This window comes from Phocoena sinus, chromosome 2, assembly GCF_008692025.1.
Source record: "Phocoena sinus isolate mPhoSin1 chromosome 2, mPhoSin1.pri, whole genome shotgun sequence".
Classification (NCBI taxonomy): domain Eukaryota; kingdom Metazoa; phylum Chordata; class Mammalia; order Artiodactyla; family Phocoenidae; genus Phocoena; species Phocoena sinus.
Genome location: NC_045764.1, coordinates 141,050,659 through 141,072,754, shown reverse-complemented (window position 1 = coordinate 141,072,754; position 22,096 = coordinate 141,050,659). Strand labels below are relative to the sequence as shown.

The 22,096-nt window shown below is 38.9% G+C and overlaps 1 protein-coding gene across 7 annotated transcripts in view; it reads left to right on the top strand.

Moving 5' to 3' along the window:
* The window catches only part of ZBTB25 (zinc finger and BTB domain containing 25), a 33,267-nt gene that overhangs the window by 4,270 nt on the left and 6,901 nt on the right, over positions 1–22,096 (top strand). For 4 of the 7 annotated variants that reach the window (XM_032624431.1, XM_032624426.1, XM_032624427.1 and 1 more), the window contains 2 exons: positions 10,270–10,449; positions 13,858–19,649. In XM_032624431.1, coding sequence (XP_032480322.1) covers positions 10,277–10,449; positions 13,858–14,992 — 1,308 coding nt within the window. In that variant the 5' untranslated portion in view covers positions 10,270–10,276 and the 3' untranslated portion in view covers positions 14,993–19,649. Of the gene's footprint in view, positions 1–10,269; positions 10,450–13,857; positions 19,650–19,681; positions 19,717–22,096 lie in introns of those variants that run through there. The other 3 variants (XM_032624429.1, XM_032624428.1, XM_032624430.1) reach the window with 2 other exon arrangements.

Here is a 22,096-nt window from a genome sequence, read left to right as displayed (position 1 = left end):
GTTTGCCTGGTGTTGCGGCTTTATCAAGCATCCCACATGTTGGTTAGATGGGGGTAGAGATGTAGTAGGCTGGCTGTGTCTGCCAATAGGCAGGAGGCCCCAAACTAACGTTTCCCTGTTCCGTTAAAGGTTTCTAGAGCATGACTGCTCTTCCTGTGTCATTTACCACGTCTGCTTCTTACCCTCTTCTCTTATACTCTCAGTGATTTTCATAAGCAAATGCCTAGAATTACTGCAGGTTTTACCTCACACAATTTTCAGATTTGGAATTTCCATGTCATTTTCAGATATTATGAAAATAGGTGTAATAGTGTATGAGAGAGTTAAATACACCTCTTTTTCTTAAGTACTTTTTAAAAAGTTTGAAAATGTGTTCCTCGTCCGCCCCCAATACCCATCCTACTAGTTTGGGAATATTTTTGTTTCTTAATCTGGCTAATATTTTAGTTTAAAGTTAAAATTAGAATTACAGTAGTTGATTTTTGTTCATTTAATGTAACTGGTGTAAATCCCACATTTTGAGCACTTCTTGTGAAATTGCGTCTTTTTCTCTGTAACTTTAGTTTGTGAAATAGTCTCTAGGGTTTCCTTTATCCGTTGTTCTTTTAATGCAGTGGTTCTTCATTGAGGCATTATATTAGAATCACCTGAGGAGCTTAAAAAAGGATCTGTGCCTTACCCTCAGCAGTTCTGTTTGGGTTCATCTGGAGTAAGACTCAGGCAACAGTACAACTCTACATGGAAGGTTTTACAATGCAGTCAGCAGTTAGAGCCTCTATTCTGGGGTAAAATGATTTCTGCAAACATTCTCTTGGTTATAAAATGTTACACCACCACAATCATGTGAAAGTACATTAAAAAGTTAAAATCCTTGTATAAAGTCTTATTATGTAGCACTTGGGTATTTCTCCTTTTACTTTTGTATTTATAGCCATGAGTAAGTATCTCAAAAAGGCTGAGCACATTCCTGGGCCAACTTTCCTGTCTCCATGTCTTAACAATAATTAATAAAGTCACAGTGGTGAGAACCACAAAGAAAATATCTAAGACTTTGTTTTCCAAAGAAACAGATGTCTTACTCCTTTTGTTTCTTCTTTTGTTAAAGATTCTTATAGCCTGCAAGAATGAAAAGCTGTGTATTGTAGGACATCATTCTGGCTACCATAGATCTGAGAGTCCAGTCTAACTATTATAATAGATTTTTAAAAATAAAATCAAAGATGTTGGGTATCAAGCTAACTTTGAATTCAGTTAACAAAGATACTAGTATTAAGCTGTTCTAGCTTACTTAGTTTGAGCTAACCCAGTTATTGCAATCTAGTAAGTAAACAAGGATTTTGTAGTCTCTTAAATATTAGTGCTATTATTATAAATACCACTTTGATAACAGATAAAGCATTTTAAGATGTAGGACCGTTACATTTGGCTATAGTATTTGTAAATATAATGATAGGTTATTTTTTTGCAACCTCTCTCACATTTTGAATTTCCACCAAAAATTCTCACATGTGACTTCTAAGATGTTTCTGTATACATAGGAAACTTTGGCTATTCCACATACTAAAGAAAATAAAATGAGTGGTCAAAAAATGATGAGCAAAGGCTATATAAAAAGCTTAGCTAATAATCTGCAAAGTAAGTTACATTAGAAAAATGTTCTGAATAACTTTGTGATGTATTGGCTCTATTAACATTAGGTAAAATCTGGTTGTGCTGCCTTAACACATGAAAGGTCTATTATGCAAACAAATTTGGATGAACTTATATATGTGTGTGTGTGTATATATATATATATATATATGACTTTTATTTTTAACAGGTTTGAGTTTGTTTCATGTTATAAACTTGGAACATTTACCCCCTTATTTGATTCAATATATTTGCAACGTCTGCCATCAGTATATATGTTGAAAGTTCTAGATGGGAATTTTGAAGAAAGGGCACTGAGTTTAAAGTCAGACTTGAACTGAAGTTCTACCAGCACCATTTAACAGCTAGTTGTCTGACTTTGGGTACCTTTCCTGCCTTCTCTGAGCCTGTGGTTTCTTAAGCAGAAAATGGAAGTAATACAGTACCTGCTTCACTACCTCATAGGATCAAAAAAAGATAGAGTAGGGCAGAGGTTCTCAAAGTGTGGTCCAAGGACCCCTTGAAGGTTCCTGAAACCCTTTCAGTAGGTTTACAAGTATCTCCCTTTTGCCAAGGCCAAATTGTCTTAATACATTTGAACCAAAACAACATGTGGCAACAGATTGATTGCAGAAGCAGAGAAAAGAACCCAGCTGTATTTTTTAAAGCCAGGTATTAAAGAGGATTGCAAAATATAAAGCAATGCCACCCTTCTCACTTAAAAAAAAAATTTTTTTTTAGAATAAATGTGTTATTTATATTAATATGTAATGGGTTTATTGTTATTTCAAATATATTAAAATTGAAAAAATTTCTCTTAATTCTGCATATGGTAAATATTGATAAATATAATCCACATAAACAGTAGTTCTTAACAGCCCTTAATACTTTCCTTAAGAGTGTAAATGGATCTTGAGACCAAAACTTTTTAGAACTGTTGATAAAGGGTGATGGCTGAGTTCCTATCAGGACAATTCTGCAAATAAAAATTATAAACTTGAAAAAAAGTTTTAAAAACGACCAGATGGCATTCAAGAGTGACAAAAAGCAAGCAGAAACTGGAATGAGGTCTATGCTTGGAAGAATGGAACAGCTGTGAATAATTTTCCATTTTTATGGCTTTTAGCCTGAGAGAAGGCCCCAGTTGGGGACATGAGGGGATGGCTAAAACTGTGATAATAACCCGTAGTCTTACTTGCTTGAAGAAAAGAGGACAGAGTTCAGAGTGGCCACACAGGTAGAAAGTAAGGAGGAAAATCCTAGAAAGGATGTTGGGGGGGAGACCCCAAATCCTGTATCTAAACTCAGTTTGGATCTCTTGCCAGCCCCTAAACGTATACTAGTGTTGAGCAGCCTCCAAACAGCACACCTAGCACTAAAAAAAAACACCTCCTAGAGAAATGGAAATAAAAACAAAAACAAATGGGACCTAATGAAACTTAAAAAGCTTTTGCACAGCAAAGGAAACCATAAACAAGACCAAAAGACAACCCTCAGAATGGGAGAAAATATTTGCAAATGAAGCAACTGACAAAGGATTAATCTCCAAAATTTACAAGCAGCTCATGCAGCTCAATAACAAAAAAACAAACAACCCAATCCAAAAATGGGCAGAAGACCTAAATAGACATTTCTCCAAAGAAGATATACAGACTGCCAACAAACACATGAAAGAATGCTCAATGTCATTAATCATTAGAGAAATGCAAATCAAAACTACAATGAGATATCATCTCACACCGGGCAGAATGACCATCATCAAAAAATCTAGAAACAATAAATGCTGGAGAGGGTGTGGAGAAAAGGGAACACTCTTGCACTGCTGGTGGGAATGTAAATTGATACAGCCACTATGGAGAACAGTATGGAGGTTCCTTAAAAAACTACAAATAGAACTACCATATGACCCAGCAATCCCACTACTGGGCATATACCCTGAGAAAACCATAATTCAAAAAGAGTCAGGTACCAAAATGTTCATTGCAGCTCTATTTACAATAGCCAGGAGATGGAAGCAACCTAAGTGTCCATCATCAGATGAATGGTTAAAGAAGATGTGGCACATATATACAATGGAATGTTAGCCATAAAAAAAAATGAAATTGAGTTATTTGTAGTGAGGTGGATGGATCTAGAGTCTGTCATACAGAGTGAAGTAAGTCAGAAAGAGAAAAACAAATACTGTATGCTAACACATATATAATGAATCTAAGGCAAAAAAAAGAAAAAGTCATGAAGAACCTAGGGGTAAGACAGGAATAAAGACACAGACCTACTAGAGAATGGACTTGAGGATATGGGGAGGGGGAAGGGTAAGCTGTGACAAAGCGAGAGAGTGGCATGGACATATATGCACTACCAAACGTAAAATAGATAGCTAGTGGGAAGCAGCCACATAGCACAGGGAGATCAGCTCGGTGGTTTGTGACTACCTCGAGGGGTGGGATAGGGAGGGTGGGAGGGAGGGAGACGCAAGAGGGAAGAGATATGGGAACATATGTATATGTATAACATTTACTTTGTTATAAAGCAGAAAGTAACACAGCATTGTAAAGCAATTATACTCCAATAAAGATGTTAAAAACAAAAAACAAACAAAAAACCTAAACCATGGGGAGGCAGAACTTGGAGTTTAAGTTCAGCCTAATTAATTTGCAAAAAACAAAAACATCAGTACGCTTTAGAAGAATATTACAGTACCTAGAGTCTTTAGTTATCACAGTGTCTAAGATATTTTCCACAATGACTAGACATATGAAGAAACAGGAAACTGTCACCCTAATTAGTGGAGATTGACCCCAAGATGACCCAGAGGTTGGATTTAGCTGAGAAGATTTAAAGCAGCTACTATAACTATGCTCAAGGATGTAAAGCAAAATAAGGTTGTAATGTGTGAACAGACTGGAAATCTCTGCAGAGAAGTAGATACTAAGAAAGAATGAGATGAAAATTTTAGTCCTGAAAATATATCTGAAATAAAGAATGGGTTAGATTAGGAATGACGGTGAACTTGAAGGTAAGTAAATAGAAATGATCTCATCTGAAGCAGAAAGAGAAATAAATTATTGTATGTGAAAGTTCTCTATAAACTTCAACACTCTGTATTAGCATCAGGGATTAATAGGTTTCTTTCAAGGCCTAAACTCACCTCTTCCCTCTGCATATGGACTGACTTCATAGTTCGTAAAATCAATGCCATCTAAGAGTACACTCAAATTCTCTCTCCTTACCTCAACCATCTGCTTTCCACGATCAGAAAAAGAGATTGCTTTTTTCTCCATGGCTACCTGCTACACCTATACTTTTTAAATTAATTAATTAATTTATTTTTGTCTGTGTTGGGTCTTTGTTGCTGCGTGTGGGCTTTCTCTAGTTGTGGCGAGTGGGGGCTAGTCTTCGTTGCAGAACGTGGGCTTTTCATTGTGGTGTCTTCTCTTGTTGCGGAGCACGGGCTCTAGGCATGCAGGCTTCAGTAGTTGTGGCATGCGGGCTCTAGAGCTCAGGCTCAGTAGTTGTGGCGCACGGGCTTAGTTGCTTTGTGGCATGTGGGATCCTCCTGGAACAGGACTCAAACCTGTATCCCCTGCATCGGCAGGCGGATTCTTAACCACTGCACCACCAGGGAAGTCCCTACACTTACACTTTTGATTGCATTCTTTCTGGCTTCTAGAGATTACACCCCTCTTCAGCCTGAAAGTCTTTGATCTGCAGTTCCCTCAATGTCCTGTTCTGTCTGTACCAACCCTTTATGCCCTCTGCTTTCTGACATTCCCCTGCAGTCAGATATTTTGCTCTTGCTGCTTTCCCGGACTGTTGTCAGAGGTCACCAGAAACCTCTTGGTCAGCACACTTGGGGGTGTTTGTAATAGGCCTCATCCTGTGTTTCTCTGCAGCATTTTATACCATTGCTACCTCCTCCCACCAAGGTTCTTGCGTTTTCTGTATCTCTCTCAATGACAATATATTTTCTTATTTCTCTTCTTCTGTCTAGTTGTACTATTCTTGTCTTTAAAGGATTCATTCTTAGCTTTTTTCCCCTCTTATTTCACTCAGTAGTCCCATCTAATCCTGGTGACTTAAGCCTTGTTATTGAAGAGAATCTCCTTTCCAGTGCTGCCTGTTGTCTCCACAGATAGCTAAACATTTCTACTCAGATGTCCTAGAGTGGACACATCGAACTCACTGTGTCCAAAATGAAACTTCTCTCTTACGAAGCCAGTTTCTGTGCTTCTCCTCTGGCGTTCTGCTATGCTACCTTTGTATCAACCTAGCACATGGCAGTTACTCTGCAAATAGGACCCAAAGCAATGAATGAATTCTTCCAGTTACTCCAGCTGGAATTCTGAGACTCACTTTTGACTTGATCTTCTCTGTGGCTGACCATATCCAGTCCTCTGCCAAGTCATGTCAGTCTCCATCTGGTATATCTTCTTGTATTCCTTTCTTCATTGCCACTGCTGTTGTTTGGATATTGCAGAAGGCTACTTGCTGGTCTTTATTTCTCCATGCCTTTCCCTTGCTAATCTTTTATGTGTGTTGCTACTAGACCAGTTTTGATTCCCAAGCCTAATGGTGGTGATTTTACTCACTCTTTTTTTTTGCTGTACGTGGGCCTCTCACTGTTGTGGCCTCTCCCATTGCGGAGCACAGGCTCCGGACGCGTAGGCTCAGCGGCCATGGCTCATGGGCCCAGCCGCTCCATGGCATGTGGGATCTTCCCACACCGGGGCACGAACCTGCGTCCCCTGCATCGGCAGGTGGACTCTCAACCACTGCGCCACCAGGGAAACCCTACTCATTCTGGTTTTTTCTGCCTAGAATGCTATGTTCACCTTCTGCCTGTTCATTAAAATCCAGTTCAAATGGATTATTTTTCATTGGGTTTCCTGTCATTTATCTCTCCCTCATAGTGTGTTCTCCAGCTGCTGTTATTGGCACTTACCACTTCTACTTCATGTCATAGTTACTGTGTTTTATATTTTATCTCCCCTATTAGCCTATAATCTTGATTGCAATATCATTGTAATTTTTTTCTGTCCCCGTGCCTGTACAAGGCATGCTTTCAAATATTTTCTCTTTATTAAATTTCTCTTCACAAAATATTTGTTCGATAAGTGAATTTAACTGTTACTCATAGAACATTAACCACAGATTTTTGTATATGTGGCTTTTTAGTGTGCTATTTTCATTTCCACATGGTTCAACAGTTCACTATACTAATGTACTATATGTATAAATATATATATATATATGGAACTGTTGAAAACATTTATGATCTGAGGGAGGTTTTTTGGGACAGTTTGTAAGACTGGTTTAAGGTACTTCAATTTGAACCATTTTATTGAATCTAAGACATGTTTTCACATTGAAATCTCCAATATAGAGTTTTATTTTGGTTTTTTAATCTCCTTATAAATTGGTGGTATTTTAGAATCAGGAAAATGTGGTAAATACAATAAATAATTGACTTTTGGTTAAATGGCCTTTTGGAACAATACCCACAACCTGGATTTTCGTTTCTATTCTTAGAAGGTAGACTCAGGTCTTTGTAGGTTCTGTTATCTTATTTTTTATTTCATTGCTGCTTAAAAGCTTTTAAAATGAGATGGTATGGGAGAGTTTTGTTTTGTTTTGTATTTTTACTCGGGGGGAGGAGTAAGGGAAACTACTGTGTTTGAATTAGTAGGATTTTTGAAAGTAATGGTACCGAAAGCTCAGTTTCTCTGTACACTGGTGCAGAATCGAATCTTGGAGACAAGAGTTTTGGGTGAAGTAGAAAAGGATAGCTTTATTACTTTGCCAGGCAAAGGGGGACACAGTGGGCTCTTGCCTCTAAAAACTATGTGTCCCAACTTGGAGGATACTGAGAAGTTTTATAGTAATGGTTCCAAGAGGGCATGATCAGCTCATGGACATTCTTCTGATGGGTTGGTGGTGAGGTAAGTAGGAGTCAGCAACATCAACCTTCAGATTCCAGCTGGTCTGGGGTCTGCATGCCTGTGGGCAGCATACCATTGTTAATCTTAACTTCTCCCACCTGGAGGGGGTTTCAGTATCTCCAAAACAGCTCAAAGATGTTGTTGTGTGTATCCCTTGATGGGGAACCAAGACCTTGCACAAAGACTGCACTATTGTTTCTATGACTGTTTATTTCTCTCTGGTCTAACATCCCCTCGTTTCCCGAATTAACAACTGCTTTAATCTGCCTGTTGGAATTCAGGGAAGGTCATGGAAGCTGAATGAAAGCTATGTCTTGTAATCAAAGAAATGGGGGACACAGAAAGGCTTTGTGCCCCAGAGCCCCACAGGGCCCTGCTCAGTATCGTAATGTATGAATGTAGAGTTAAAAGAAGCAAGTTGCAGGATTCCTAAAGTATAATATTATTTGTATAAAATTTTAAAACATGCAAAACAATACCAAACGTTCTTAAGGAATCTGAACACATGCAGTAAGAATGTGATAATGTACAGGAGAGTCATAAACATCAAAATCAAGATGGTGGTTACCTTTGGAGGCAAGGTGGGGGGGGGGTAGAGTGTGGGAGAGATGCCAGCGTGTCTCTACCCTGTTTGTAATGTTTACTTTTTGTGCCCAGGGGTGGGTGCTTGTTACCTTGTTCTCTTTACCTACTGTCTGTCTGAAATATTTCAACATTTTCAAACAGTATAGTTCCCCCCACCCTTAACTCTCTGCTCCCTAGTTTCCCTCCCAGAAGCAAAATTGGTTTCTTTGAACCTTTCCAGACATGTGTATATAAACAAGAATATATTTATGTGTAAATTCCCCCACCTTTAAAAATAAAATAACCACTATCACTTTTACATAAATAGTAGTCTTCTCTACACAGTTTTACATTTTGCTTTTTTTACTTACTATGTCTTGGAGATTATTCCATATTCGTACATTATATATGTAGTTTTAATAAAAATAGATTTAACCTTTTATCAATAATAATTGCCTTTATCTTTACCAGTTATAATCTAGACTTTATCCACTAATAAGTATAAATGTTTGTTTTGCTGTGTCACATTTGCTTAAGCAGTAGGAAATCTGGGTTTCTCCCTGGTTCTTCTTTGCAGGCTTCCCAGGGTGCTTGATGTGTAGACTGTTCCCTAGGCTCCTTCAGTTGATGAGTTGTGTTTTTTTCTGGGAGGTGGAGAGGGAGGACATTGGGGCTCTGGAGTCCATTTGCCTGGGTTTACGAGCAGTGTGATCTTGGGTCAGTTAACTCTCTGTGCTGATTGTTTCTTCATCTGTAAGGTGCGTTGAGTATTTCCTTCCTCATAGAGTTGAACTGAAAATTAAATGAGTGAAAAATGCCTGACATACAGGAAACAGTATAAACCGTTGACTTTTTTTTTTTTTTTTTTGCGGTACGCGGGCCTCTCACTGCTGCGGCCTTTCCCGCTGCGGAGTACAGGCCCCGGACGCGCAGGCCCAGCGGCCATGGCTCACGGGCCCAGCCACTCTGCGGCATGTGGGATCCTCCCGGACCGGGGCACGAACCCGCGTCCCCCGCATCGGCAGGCGGACTCTCAACCACTGCGCCACCAGGGAAGCCCCCGTTGACTGTTTTTATTATATTATCCACCACTCAGCATTTTACTGTCCAAGCTACTGCGAGTCTTCAGACAGCTAAACCCACACTCTCATCACTGACCTCCTTAAGACTTTGGTCTCTCTGGTTAGTAGGAAAACTTCATTTCTTTTTTTAGGACCTGTTTTTTTAGAGGAGGTTCTCCCAGCCCCCCAGGGATGCCCTTTATACCACAGCTGCCTTCTGTCTGCACAGTTGAGGTGGAGAAGGTGGAGGAAGGAGAAGGTGGCACAGCCTCCCACCTCCCAGGGCCCTCACGAATGTTCTTGCTGCTCTGCTCACATTAGACTTCTCCGCCAGAATTCTTTTGCATGTTCTTCCTCATGCGTGATTTTTTCCCACGACACCAGTGGTCCCATCCTTTATTCTACTTCATCGGGAACCTCCATGCTTGTATGTGTCTGAGTCCAGTTAAGGTCAGCACTTAGTTTCTTTCCCATTGGGCTCCAGGCCCCGTGTGAATCTGGGGATGTGGCTTGACATCTATTTTAAGGGCTCCTGTGACTGATAAGTTACCCAAACATTATATGATAGGAGGCCAGTGTCCCCTGAGCATAACAGAGGATCCCTAAGGAGCAGTGACAGCTCTAGCCCAGGCTGGACACACTGTAATGTTATTAACATTTATAGTCAACATTTGAATAGTAGTTTCCATTACAAGGTGCTTTTCACATAACTTATCTCATTTGGCCCTGAGGCAAGGATCAGTACCTCATTCCCATTTTTGCCAGTGAGGAAACTGAGGACTAGAAACTGTGGTTGCATGGATAAAAAAGGACAGACTTCCTTTCACGTCTTTGTCACCACACCAAGCCACCTTCTTACCAGATTTTAAAAAGGCCACATTTTATCATTTCAGCAGGGTTGAAATCAGTTGTCATAATGGGGTATTTAATGTTAGCTAAGTTTGGGGTAAAATTAACAGTATTGAAAACTGTTGAATAATTTCATTTAAATTTAGGTCTCCTTGTATTCTGTAGGTTTGTATGATCTATAGCCAACCTTGTAAAAAAAAAAAAATCTATATTATCCTTTTTCTCAGAGCCGCAATGGACACAGCTAGCCATAGCCTTGTCCTTCTGCAGCAGCTGAACATGCAGCGAGAATTTGGTTTTCTGTGTGATTGCACAGTTGCCATTGGAGATGTCTACTTCAAAGCCCACAGAGCAGTGCTTGCTGCTTTTTCTAACTATTTCAAGATGATATTTATTCACCAAACAAGGTAAGGATGTGCTTTTGTAAATCAGAAGTATTTTTGATACTGTGATATAGCTAAGCCTTATTATAATCTCATTTTGGGGATTCTTTGTTACGGGATCACCTTAGGAAATAATAAAAATTTATAATTTTTTTACACATCTGTCATTAAGCTCTGTGTAGGGTTCATGGTAGAAGATAAGAATGAAAACAATAATGGCTAAAATCTATTGAAGGCTTATACCATAAACAAGCACTAAGCATTTATCTAATGTAAATTCTGTTATCCATACTTTTTTAGAGAAAAAGAAACTGTAACTGAGTCGTTAAGTAACTTGTCCATCTAGGATTATACAGCTAATATATTAAACTCAAATGCAAATCAGTGCTCTTCATCACTAAGTCATTGATTTCTATTCCATAACACTTTCATAGCAAGGTTTCAATGTCATAACTCTGCCCACTTTATATTCCGTATTACAGTTCAAATGTCGTTTGTTTCAAATGTTTTTTCAAAAAAAATTTTTTAAATCTAGATTGCCCCAGCATGGGGTATTAAGGAGGGGGCTATAAAGTGGTATCCAGATTCTGAGCTCTTGGAAGAAAATAGCTTTAATACCTCCTAGGTTAAAAGTGATGCAACACTGTATGATTTTTTTTTTTTTTTTTTTTTTTTTGCGGTACGCGGGCCTCTCACTGCCGCGGCCTCTCCCGTTGCGGAGCACAGGCTCCGGACGCGCAGGCCCTGCGGCCATGGACCACAGGCCCAGCTGCTCCACGGCATGCGGGATCCTCCCGGACCAGGGCACGAACCCGTGTCCCCTGCATCGGCAGGCGGACTCTCAGCCACTGCGCCACCAGGGAAGCCCTGTATGATTTTTTTTAAAAGACCTTACATGGTGGGACTTCTCTGGCGGTCCAGTGGTCAAGACTCTTTGCTTAAAAAAAAAAAAAAAGGCTCTTTGCTTCCAGTGCAGGGGCCGTGGGTTCAATCCCTGGTCGGAAACTAAGATCACATGCCAGGTGGTGCAGCCAAAAAAAAAAGTTTATAGTCTAAGAGAGAGGTAATGCGTGTCAAAATACAATGCAAATAATTGCATTGTATTTATAATTGTGTAATTGATCTCTTTGCGCCTCAGTTTCCTTCTCTGTAAAACACTAGAATAATATACCCACCCCATGGTATTGAGAAGATTAAATGGATTAATAATATTAAAATGCTTAGAACAGAGCTTTGCACTGTTAGCTGCTGCTATTAATAGTTACTGTGATGTCTATAATAGAAGTGCTGCACAAGGTAGAGTGGAGTGTCAGCAGCCTTATTTTGAGAAGGTTGGCACAGGTTTCACAGAGGCTCTGAATGTTGCAGGATCAGGAGGAGTTTTTCAGATGTTGTAGAGGAACGCAAAAAGTTACAGTTGCAGGCAAAGGGGGAAAATACATGAAAACATATGCAGATATGAACCAAGCTAGCACATTCAGAAAATGGAGTAGATCAGAATGATTGGAATATATGACACAAAGGGGAGAGGAGGTTAGAGTCGGGGACAGGTCATGGGTAGTCTTTTCTGCCACGCAAAAGAGTTTCCTCTCCGACTTAAGGGTCAGTGTAGAAACTAGATTAGAAACACTACCTTCACATAAGCCTCATCTAAGAGCAGTGAGTTGGTTCAGCTCTTAAAGCACCTGTTGTGTACCAGGCACCATGCTAAACTAAATCCAGGCGATACAAAGGTAGCAGGCCTACTTTGTGGTATCTCTGTTGAGCAACTAAAAATCCTCAGTTAAAAGAGCTCTGTGCTGGGCTTCCCTGGTGGCACAGTGGTTGAGAGTCCGCCTGCCGATGCAGGGGACACAGGTTCCTGCCCCGGTATGGGAGGATCCCACATGCCGCGGAGCGGCTGGGCCCGTGAGCCATGGCTGCTGAGCCTGCGTGTCCGGAGCCTGTGCTCCACAATGGGAGAGGCCACAGCAGTGAGAGGCCCGCGTACCGCAAAAAAAAAAAAACACACAAAAGAGCTCTGTGCTGATATAAAAAAAACCTTGCCACAGACCATGGCAGTGAGGTAAGAGTCACAGGTAAGAGTGAAACCCAAGAGGGAATCCTAAAATGTCAGGACTAAAGAAATGGATTGCCGGTGTACTGACACTTGCTTTCTGATGTATCGACACAAACTTTTGCTTCAGGGAAGGTGAGTGCATCAACTGATTCCATTGTTCCTTGTCATCCAGCATTTCCCTCAGGTTGTTTTTATCCTAATTTTGCAGGGTGTTTCCTGATTTCTTGTTACACAGTTATTTCCATCTATTTTCTGAATTCTAGATTCATATGTGAAAATTGGGCTTGAGATTAATTTAAACCTTTTCAAAGTTACACTTGTATTCGTTTGTGATTTAAAGAGTAGATATATTAATACAGTTTGGAAGCCAAAATAAGGTTAGTGTGATTTAAAATTCTAAATAGTACCAATTCCAATAGACCCTTTAAAATTTTTAAATTATTTTTTATTATGGTACAATATATGTAAACATAAAATTTGCCATTTTAACCATTTCTCTTTGTACAATTCAGGGGCATTAATCACATTCACAGTGTTGTGCAACCATCACCAGTATCTATTTCTTTTCTTTTCTTTTTTTTTTTTACCAGTATCTATTTCTAAAACTTTTTATCACCCCAGAAAGAAACTGTAACCATTAAATAATAACTCCCCATTCTCTCTACCCCCAAGCTCCTGGTAACCTCTAATCTATTTTCTGTCTCTTTGAATTTTCCTAATCTAGATGTTTCTTATAAGTGGCATCATATAAAAATTTGTCCCATTGTGTCTGGCTTATTTCACTTAGCATGTTTTCAGGGTTCATCCATTTTGTACCGTGTATCAGAACTTCATTCCTTTTTATGGCTGAATAACATTCCATTGTATGTATATGCTGCATTTTGTTTATCCATTCATCTGCTGATGGACACTTGGGTTGTTTCTAGCTTTTGGCTAATGTGAATAATGCTGTAATGAACTTTGGTCTATAGGTATCTATTTGAGTTCCTGATTTCAGTTCTTTTGGTTATATACCCAATAGACTGTTAAGTTCCTTAAGAGCAGGGTACCTATTTTATTCATCATTTTTCTACCCCCTGGCATGCAGTTTAAGTGCATATCACTTAGGAGTCACTAATTAAATGTTGAACTAATCAGAATATCTGTGTTTCTTAACTTTAGGCAGTAGATTGAATACATGAAGACTTGTTGCTGCGCCATAAAACTGGTATACAATGAAAACTTAAGCTTTTGTTGCTGAGTTTCATCAAGGCAGATTGCTAAGTTAGAACTTCTTAGGAAAAAACTGCTTTAGCCTAAGACTGTATACTGTTAACTAAAAGGCCAACCGGGTTGTTTCATTCTGTGTGGGTCTGTTTTTTTGTTTTTAACAGTGAATGCATAAAAATACAACCAACTGACATCCAACCTGACATATTCAGCTATTTGTTGCACATTATGTACACGGGGAAAGGGCCAAAACAGATTGTGGATCATAGTCGTTTGGAGGAAGGGATTCGATTTCTTCACGCCGACTACCTTTCTCACATTGCGACTGAAATGAATCAAGTGTTCTCACCAGAGACTGTGCAGTCCTCAAATTTATATGGCATTCAGATCTCAACGACCCAAAAAACAGCTGTCAAACAAGGGCTGGAGATCAAGGAAGCTCCTTCCAATAACAATGGAAATAGAGCTGCTGTCCAGGGTGACCACCCCCAGTTGCAGCTCTCTCTTGCTATTGGGCTGGATGATGGCACTGCAGACCAGCAGAGGGCCCATCCTGCTGCCCAGGCCTTGGAGGAGCACCAGAAGCCCCCCGTGTCCATCAAGCAGGAGAGATGTGACCCAGAATCTGTGATTTCCCAGAGCCATCCCTCACCCTCTTCAGAGGTGACAGGCCCTTCTTCCACTGAAAGCGGTATCAAAATACACCTATGCCATTACTGTGGGGAACGTTTTGATTCCCGTAGTAATCTAAGACAACATCTCCATACCCACGTGTCTGGATCCCTCCCATTTGGTGTCCCTGCTTCCATTCTGGAAAGTAACGACCTTGGTGAAGTGCATCCACTTAATGAAAGTAGCGAGGCTCTTGAATGCCACAGGCTTAGCTCCTTCATTGTCAAGGATAATGAGCAGCAGCCTGACCACTCACACCGGGGTGCCACAGAGCCTTTGCAGATCAGTCAAGTGTCTTTGATCTCCAAAGACACTGAGCCAGTAGAATTAAACTGTAATTTTTCTTTTTCAAGGAAAAGAAAAATCAGCTGTACTATCTGTGGTCATAAATTTCTCCGAAAGAGCCAATTACTGGAGCACATGTATACACACAAAGGTAAATCTTACAGATATAACCGATGCCAAAGGTTTGGTAATACATTAGCCCAGAGATTTCAGCCATATTGTGACAGCTGGTCTGACATCCCCCTGAAAAGTTCTCGCTTGTCGCAAGAACAGTTAGACTCATCTTGTGCCTTAGAGTCAGAACTCACACAAGAAAATGTGGATACTATCCTGGTTGAGTAGCAGTTTCTCCTTCAGGATTTTTGTATCAGTTCTGAAAAAGAAAACTCACATACTTTTTTTAATTCATAAATTGTTTTTCTCCTCAAGTTCTGTTGACTTTTTCTTTACCATTTATCCATAGTTTTAAGGTTGTATGTATTAGATCTTCTTATTGTAAGATATATTGATACATAGCTACTAAAATGTAACCTTCAATTAGGGCTGTGAAGTTTTCATAAATTAAATCACAATTTAGAAATCAGAAATCAATATAGAAGTATGGAAGTTTTTCCAGGTTGTAGAATCTGTAAAATCAAATTGAATATGAAATAAGTGAAATCTTTTTTAAAGAATATTCTAGACTATCACTTTTGGTTAATGTTCCACACGAATTAAGCCCTTTTGAGGATTATTTTAAAATATTTTCTGCCATACAGGGAATTAATAGTTTTTAGTGCATAACTACATGTTATAATGTATAAATCATTTGTTTTAAGGCATAGCTATACCAAATCATGAGTAGTTTTAAATTACTTTTTACTTACTAGCTCTGCAACATCTTATGTGGCTTTATTTTTTTTAACACTGAGCATACCTCATTTTCAATAAAAAATATTTAAGAGAGAGAAAGGGAGAAGAGTCAGAAACACACACAAAAACTTAAACAGTAAGATACATACACATAGATAAGCATAGAAGTCCCTGGTGTTAGAGACAGAAATTCAGATAGATCTGTGTTGACTGACACCCTAGTGTTGTTATCTTAATCTAGAGTGTTTTCTTAAAGACCTTAAGGGAGGGGCTTCCCTGGTGGCGCAGTGGTTGAGAGTCCGCCTGCCGATGCAGGGGACACAGGTTCGTGCCCCAGTCCGGGAAGATCCCACATGCCGCGGAGCGGCTCGGCCTGTGAGCCATGGTCGCTGAGCCTGTGCGTCCGGAGCCTGTGCTCTGCTACGGGAGAGGCCACAACAGTGAGAGGCCTGCGTACTGCAAAAAAAAAAAAAAAAAAAGACCGTAAGGGTGTTTGAGATTTTTATGACCAGAGGTTTACATGAGCTTATGAGGTAAATGATAAAATACAAATTATCTTTCTACCCACAGTATCAGAAGATTTTATAGGCTACCTGGGTTGACATTAATTTTCTAGTAATCACCTGAAAAGGTAATTTTTCAGTGGCACAATTTAAACTTTTTTCTGGTCCATAAAACCAGTAGAGTAGATATAGTCAGTGTCCTAGAACTATGTTTAAAATGCATGACAGCCTTCCCTCTATGAATCAACTTAACTCCCTTTTATATTGGTGAAACTTACAAAGCTAAAATTCCAGAAAAATTAAAATTGGTGGACTGAATGATAGATTCTCCTGCTCTGTGTAGCTGGGAAATAGCTTGTTAAACTTCACCACAGAGTATAGACGTAGATTGTTTCTGAGATGTTTAAATTTAAAATACTAGATAGTCAAGGATAACAAAAGAGAGAGGCTTCAGAACAGCCTTATCTTTTTTTGTATGCTGCCCTGCTAAATTCTAAACCTCACAGGTATCTTAGTAAATTTAATAAATTTGGTTTGTGAAGATTAGAATTAAACTACGTACAGAAACTGTTTGATCTCCTTCCTGACTGCTCACTTCTGCGGTTATTTCCTGACATCAGAGTTCCTCAACAGTATCCGAGTTCAGTCAGGATGTAGCTCAAAGAGAAATCCAGCTCATTCTGAGGGCACAAAGGTTTTCTCTGGGTTATCAGTGAGTTTAGGTGAATTATGAACTGATAAGTTTTTCTTAAGGAGTGAATGAAGAAAACCAATGGGCATTGTCTAAGGTGGTTGAGTTTCTGTCGTAGACATGGATGGGAAGCCTTGTGGGGCCCAGGTTGACATATGTTAAGAGCAAAATCTAAGTAGCTATTGATACAGAGTCAGTTGTATTGGGAGTAGTTAAAACAAATGTATAGCTCTTTAGTGTCAGAACTGCATCTAATCTTATATGTAAATCATTTAAGTAATTATTCAAGCTCATACTGTCCTCAAAGACTTCATCTCATAGGATGAACACAAATATTAACATTGATTTCATGTATCTTAGGCTATTCTAGATATATTCCCTAGCCTTCTTCAAGTAAAGTTTTATTTTTCTCATTTAGATAAAAATTTTCCTGATTTTTCTCTTCTGTTTTCTTTCCTACTTGCTCAGTCATTAGTCGTTGACACGAAAAAGTGTGTATAGCTAAAGGGTGGGAGTAAGTGTGCATATGAATTGTGGTGTAGGGCAGCAGTTCAGGCCAGAGTCTGGATGTGGCAAAAGTTTGCTTTTGGCTGACTGTTCATGATAGACAACATTAACTTAAAGCAGAGATATATCTACTTTTGTTGGGTGTTAAGAAAGGAGTGCTTAACTGTATTTTTATTCTTATTCATAAAGTTCCTTTTAATATTAGGAATTCAAAACAAATGTTCTTTTCCTTCATCTTCACAGTATTCTGTCTGTATTAGGAAGTGGGAAAATGATTACTCCATTTTATAGGAAAATATCCCAAAACCTGGGTTCCAGGGAGCCAGTGAATCACTATTCACTGTGGGAAATGACCCCAGTTTTATCTTTTTCATTCATTCAACAGGAATATTTTAAAAATAGCTATTTTATGACTAACACTGTGCCCTGAGTGTATTTTTTTAAGACATGATTCTTCACTAAGAAAAATCTACTTTGTATAAAAAAGTCCTTCTAGCAAAACCCTTTAGTTTTGACTACATCATTTGTAAAATGGAGCTATTATCTTAGCCATATAGTATGGTTTGCATGATGATTACCAAACTCTTAAAACTGGAAATGCTGTGTACACCTTAATATATTGGGCAAGTACTAGACAGACATTTTCCCTTTGGATCAGCTTAGAATTTTCCCTTCTTTCTAGATCCCACATATAGTTGTTCTCTGGAGGAAAACAGACTGTTTCAGTATTTGTCCTTATTAGCCTATTGTCAGAACTCAGTATCTGATAAGTGCAGTCTGCCTTATAAGAAAACCAAAATTTCTTGATTTATCTCCTGAGATTATTATCTCTTTCTCTGATTTTCTGACTTCCCATCTGTAAAGTGTCTGTAAGCAATCCCTACCTCACAGGGGTGTTGTGAGGATTTGTATTAAAACTGTGTTAAGTTCTATCAGTATTACTGGTAAAAACCAACCATATAAAGAAAACTACATTCTACATGTTTTCTGCAGCTAAACCTATTAACTTTAATATTCCAACTCATAAATTCTAGAATGTCTTAAAAGCAGTCATGTACTACTTAATACTCAATAATTAATTGGCAGAATTCTTATTTTTTTGGCAGAATTCTTTTTTTTTTTTTTTTACAAATACTCTAGAAACAGCAGTGTTGCTAGAATTCCTATTCTACTTACCATAGTTTAACCATCAGTATTTCTCTTCAGCCTTTAACAAGGAGGATATTAATTCTTTGGTGTTATTGGGAATGAAACTTTGCCAAGTGCAACTTTATTTAAAGTTCCCCCAAACATATTATTTACATATAGGAAAAGGAACAAAAGCAATGGAGAAAATACCATTTTCATTTCTCTGATGTAGGTCATCTAAAAAGTAGATGGAGACCAGAAATGGAGCAGGGCAAATAACCGAGCAATTCATTATGTTTTGTCAAAATAGTAAGGCTTCACTTAAAACTGAAGGAAATACATATTAATCATGGAAGAAGACAGTCTGGAAAATGTATAATTCCACTGATGTTTATTTGCACAGGCAAATTCTTGATGTTGTAACTCAGATCCTTGAGAAGTATCCGTTTTTTTGTAGTAATTGAGGTAAAAATAGGCGATGTGAAGAATTTTCATAATGTAACTTGTATCTTTGTATGTTTTAAACTAAATGTAGCTCTATGGTATTTTATTATAATTAATTTTTGAATTCCTAAGAATGAAATCTGTACATTTTTATTCTTTGCTGTACTTCTGTGTTTGTATGGTTGGACTTTTTTGAAAACTGGTGAGATTATACAGTCCTATGCCTGGCTGTCTTAAACATAAGGAATTACAAACTGTGATTTTTGTCTTCAAGACCTGGAATAATCCTTTGTGCTTCAGTGTATATCTGTGCCACACTTGATTAATTAGTAGATATTGCTCCAATGCAATTGATGTTAACTGTCATCAACTCTTCTATTTTGTGCCAAATAAAGTCATTTAATCAGATTAAATAACATATCAACTTAAAATACTTTCAAAGAAACTTGGATTTCAAAAACCTGTACCAAAACAAAAAGGCAAAAGGGAATTCCCTGGCGGTACAGTGGTTAGGAGTCTGCACTTTCACTGCCGAAGGCCTGGGTTTGATCTCTGGTCGGGGAATTAAGATCCCACAAGCTGCACAGCACGGCCAAAAAAAGAAAAAGAAAAAAAGCAAAAACTTGTGCAATGAAAAAGGGCCCCTGAAGAAATCTTCAAAGTACTAGTAATAGTAACACATAATACAGGAGACTGAAATCAATAATATATTGTATGGTTAAACTCTTCCACCTAATGTATTGTGAGTTTGCTTCAGAAACATTATTTCAGAAAGTTTCGTATTCTCCATTTGGAATGAAAACTGTGAATTTCATGTATTTTATCATGACAAATAAATTAATGTGACTTGATCATAAACAAAACCTTTTATTAACTCAGCTTATAGAATGTGTTCTTATTTTACAGCAGTGTCTGCCAAATGTTGTCTTCCTAGTGTTGAGGTAAGTAGTCTCTGTACCAGGTAACATTTTGGATGTGTGATGCAAAAATGCATCAGTGAGTCCAATTCTTACCAGCCATAATCTGTGTTAATAGAAAAGTGGTGTCCTAATCAAGTGCTTTCCAACTGCCATCTCTGGAAAGAAAGGTACTATGTAGTCATTTCCCAGAAGTTTCTTGCTTTGCTCCTTCCTTTCTTCCCTATTTTCTCTCTATCTCCTCCAGTAGTGTAATCTGCAACAGTGGTTCTTAGCCAGGACGTATTAGTCAGGTTCTCCAGAGAAACAGAACCACACTGTGTGTGTGTGTGTGTGTGTGTGTGTGTGTGTGTGTGTGTGTGTGTGTGTGTGTGAGAGAGAGAGAGAGAGAAAGATTGAGTGATTGATTGATTATAAAGAATTGGCTCGGGCTTCCCTGGTGGCGCAGTGGTTGAGAGTCCGCCTGCCGATGCAGGGGACACGGGTTCGTGCCCCGGTCCGGGAAGATCCCACATGCCGCGGAGCGGCTGGGCCCGTGAGCCGTGGCCGCTGAGCCTGCGCGTCCAGAGCCTGTGCTCCGCAACGGGAGAGGCCACAACAGTGAAAGGCCCGCATACCGCAAAAAAAAAAAAAAAAAAAGAATTGGCTCATGCAGATATGGAGGCCAAGTCCCAAGATCTACAGTTGGTTAGCTGGAAACCCAGGGAAGCCAATGGTGTAGTTCCAGTCCAAACTTTGCAGTTTGAGAATCACAAAGGCAGGAAAAGACCAATGTCCCAACTTAATAGGCAGAAGTTACCCTTACTCTCAGGAGGGTCAGCTTTTTCTATTCAGACCTTCAACTGGTTGGACAAGGGCCACTCACATTAGAGAGGGCAGTCTGCTTTACTCAGTCTACTGATTCAAATGTTAATCTCATCCAGAAACACAGACACATCCAGAATAATGTTCAACCAAATATCTGGGTATCCCATGGCCCAGTCAAGTTAGACACATAAATTTAACTATCACACGGGGTGGTCCCCTTGCACGATGGTGAAATTTGGCAATGTGGAGGTGTTTTGGGTTGTCACAGCTGGGTGGGGGTAGGGGAAGGTTGCTGCTGGCATCTAGTGGGTAGAGAGACCGAGGGTGCTCTAAACATCTCACAGTGTATAGAGTATAGGCCCCACAACGAAGAGTTTTCCAGCCCAAAATGTCAGTAGTGCCGAGATAGGCTACTCCTGGTCTAAAAGGGCAAAGTAAGTTTTGTGAGGTTTGTTAAGAGCTAAAGGATACAAAACTTAAATTTAGCGATTTTTGTCCCAGTCATCTTCGAAGTTAATACAGTTCTTATGGGGTATGAGATGTGTTTGTTCAGAATTAAATTTCTATCTGTATTCACTTTTATGCCATCTTTTCAAAGGTACAAAATGTGATTATTAAAAACCATAGATGTATTAAGCAACAAGACAGTTTTAAGTCTGTTCATATAACCTTTGAACTAAACAATTGTGTCTGTAATAAGGTCTCCCTGAAATTAAAATGTGATCGTAGTTTGTAATTTGTGTAAATATTTAATCTGGCCAAAAGGTGGCACCAGTGTACCTTTTAAAAGCCTATTTTACATTATGCTCAAATTTGGCATCACTGTTTGCTTAATTCACATTTATTTAATACTTAGCTATTCCTGAATCTTGCTTCACTTTATAGAGTCATGACTAATGAGAATCTTTCTTGAATCCCATAATATATTAGGTACTGAAATATATTGACATCCCTCTTTGATCAAGATGCTTCCAATTTACCTGTACAGCAGCAGATAACTTTTTAAAGTATCACATTTAGTGTGCTTGTTATATCAAGCATTTCTGAGGATTCTTGTAAGTCTTTAACATTAAGGCTTCGGAATTTTAGTCTCAATCACATTTGTTCTTCTAATCAGACATCAAACTCAGTTTTTGGTGTTCTGCCTGGTCAAGAGATAAATCCAGGGACATTTGAGTAAATACTCCCTAGTTTCTTACCTCTTGCTTCTTTTCTTCATAGCCACAACCTCGGAGTTTGGCCTGTATATTATTTTCTGAAATTTACTTTCTCTTTCAACTGTGATTCAACAACTGGCTTTCTAAGCTGCTGTTCTTTATCCCTTTCTTCCCTCACTTCCTTCCACCAGTTTCATTCTCCGAGACGGCTGAGACATTCTCTAATAGAGTTCTTGTACCTTCCAATACTGAGTGAATACAGGCTACCCTTTCCTCCCCATAATTTCTGCTTACAATTTACTATTAATATTATCCTAAGACTTTGCACCTCATCACCAAATGCTTCTCTTAAATTTATTTTACAACTGATTAGCCAACTTGGGCTTGGGCAACTTGGGAGAATGAACCTGCTTCCTCCCAGATAAATTCTCTTCCAGTAT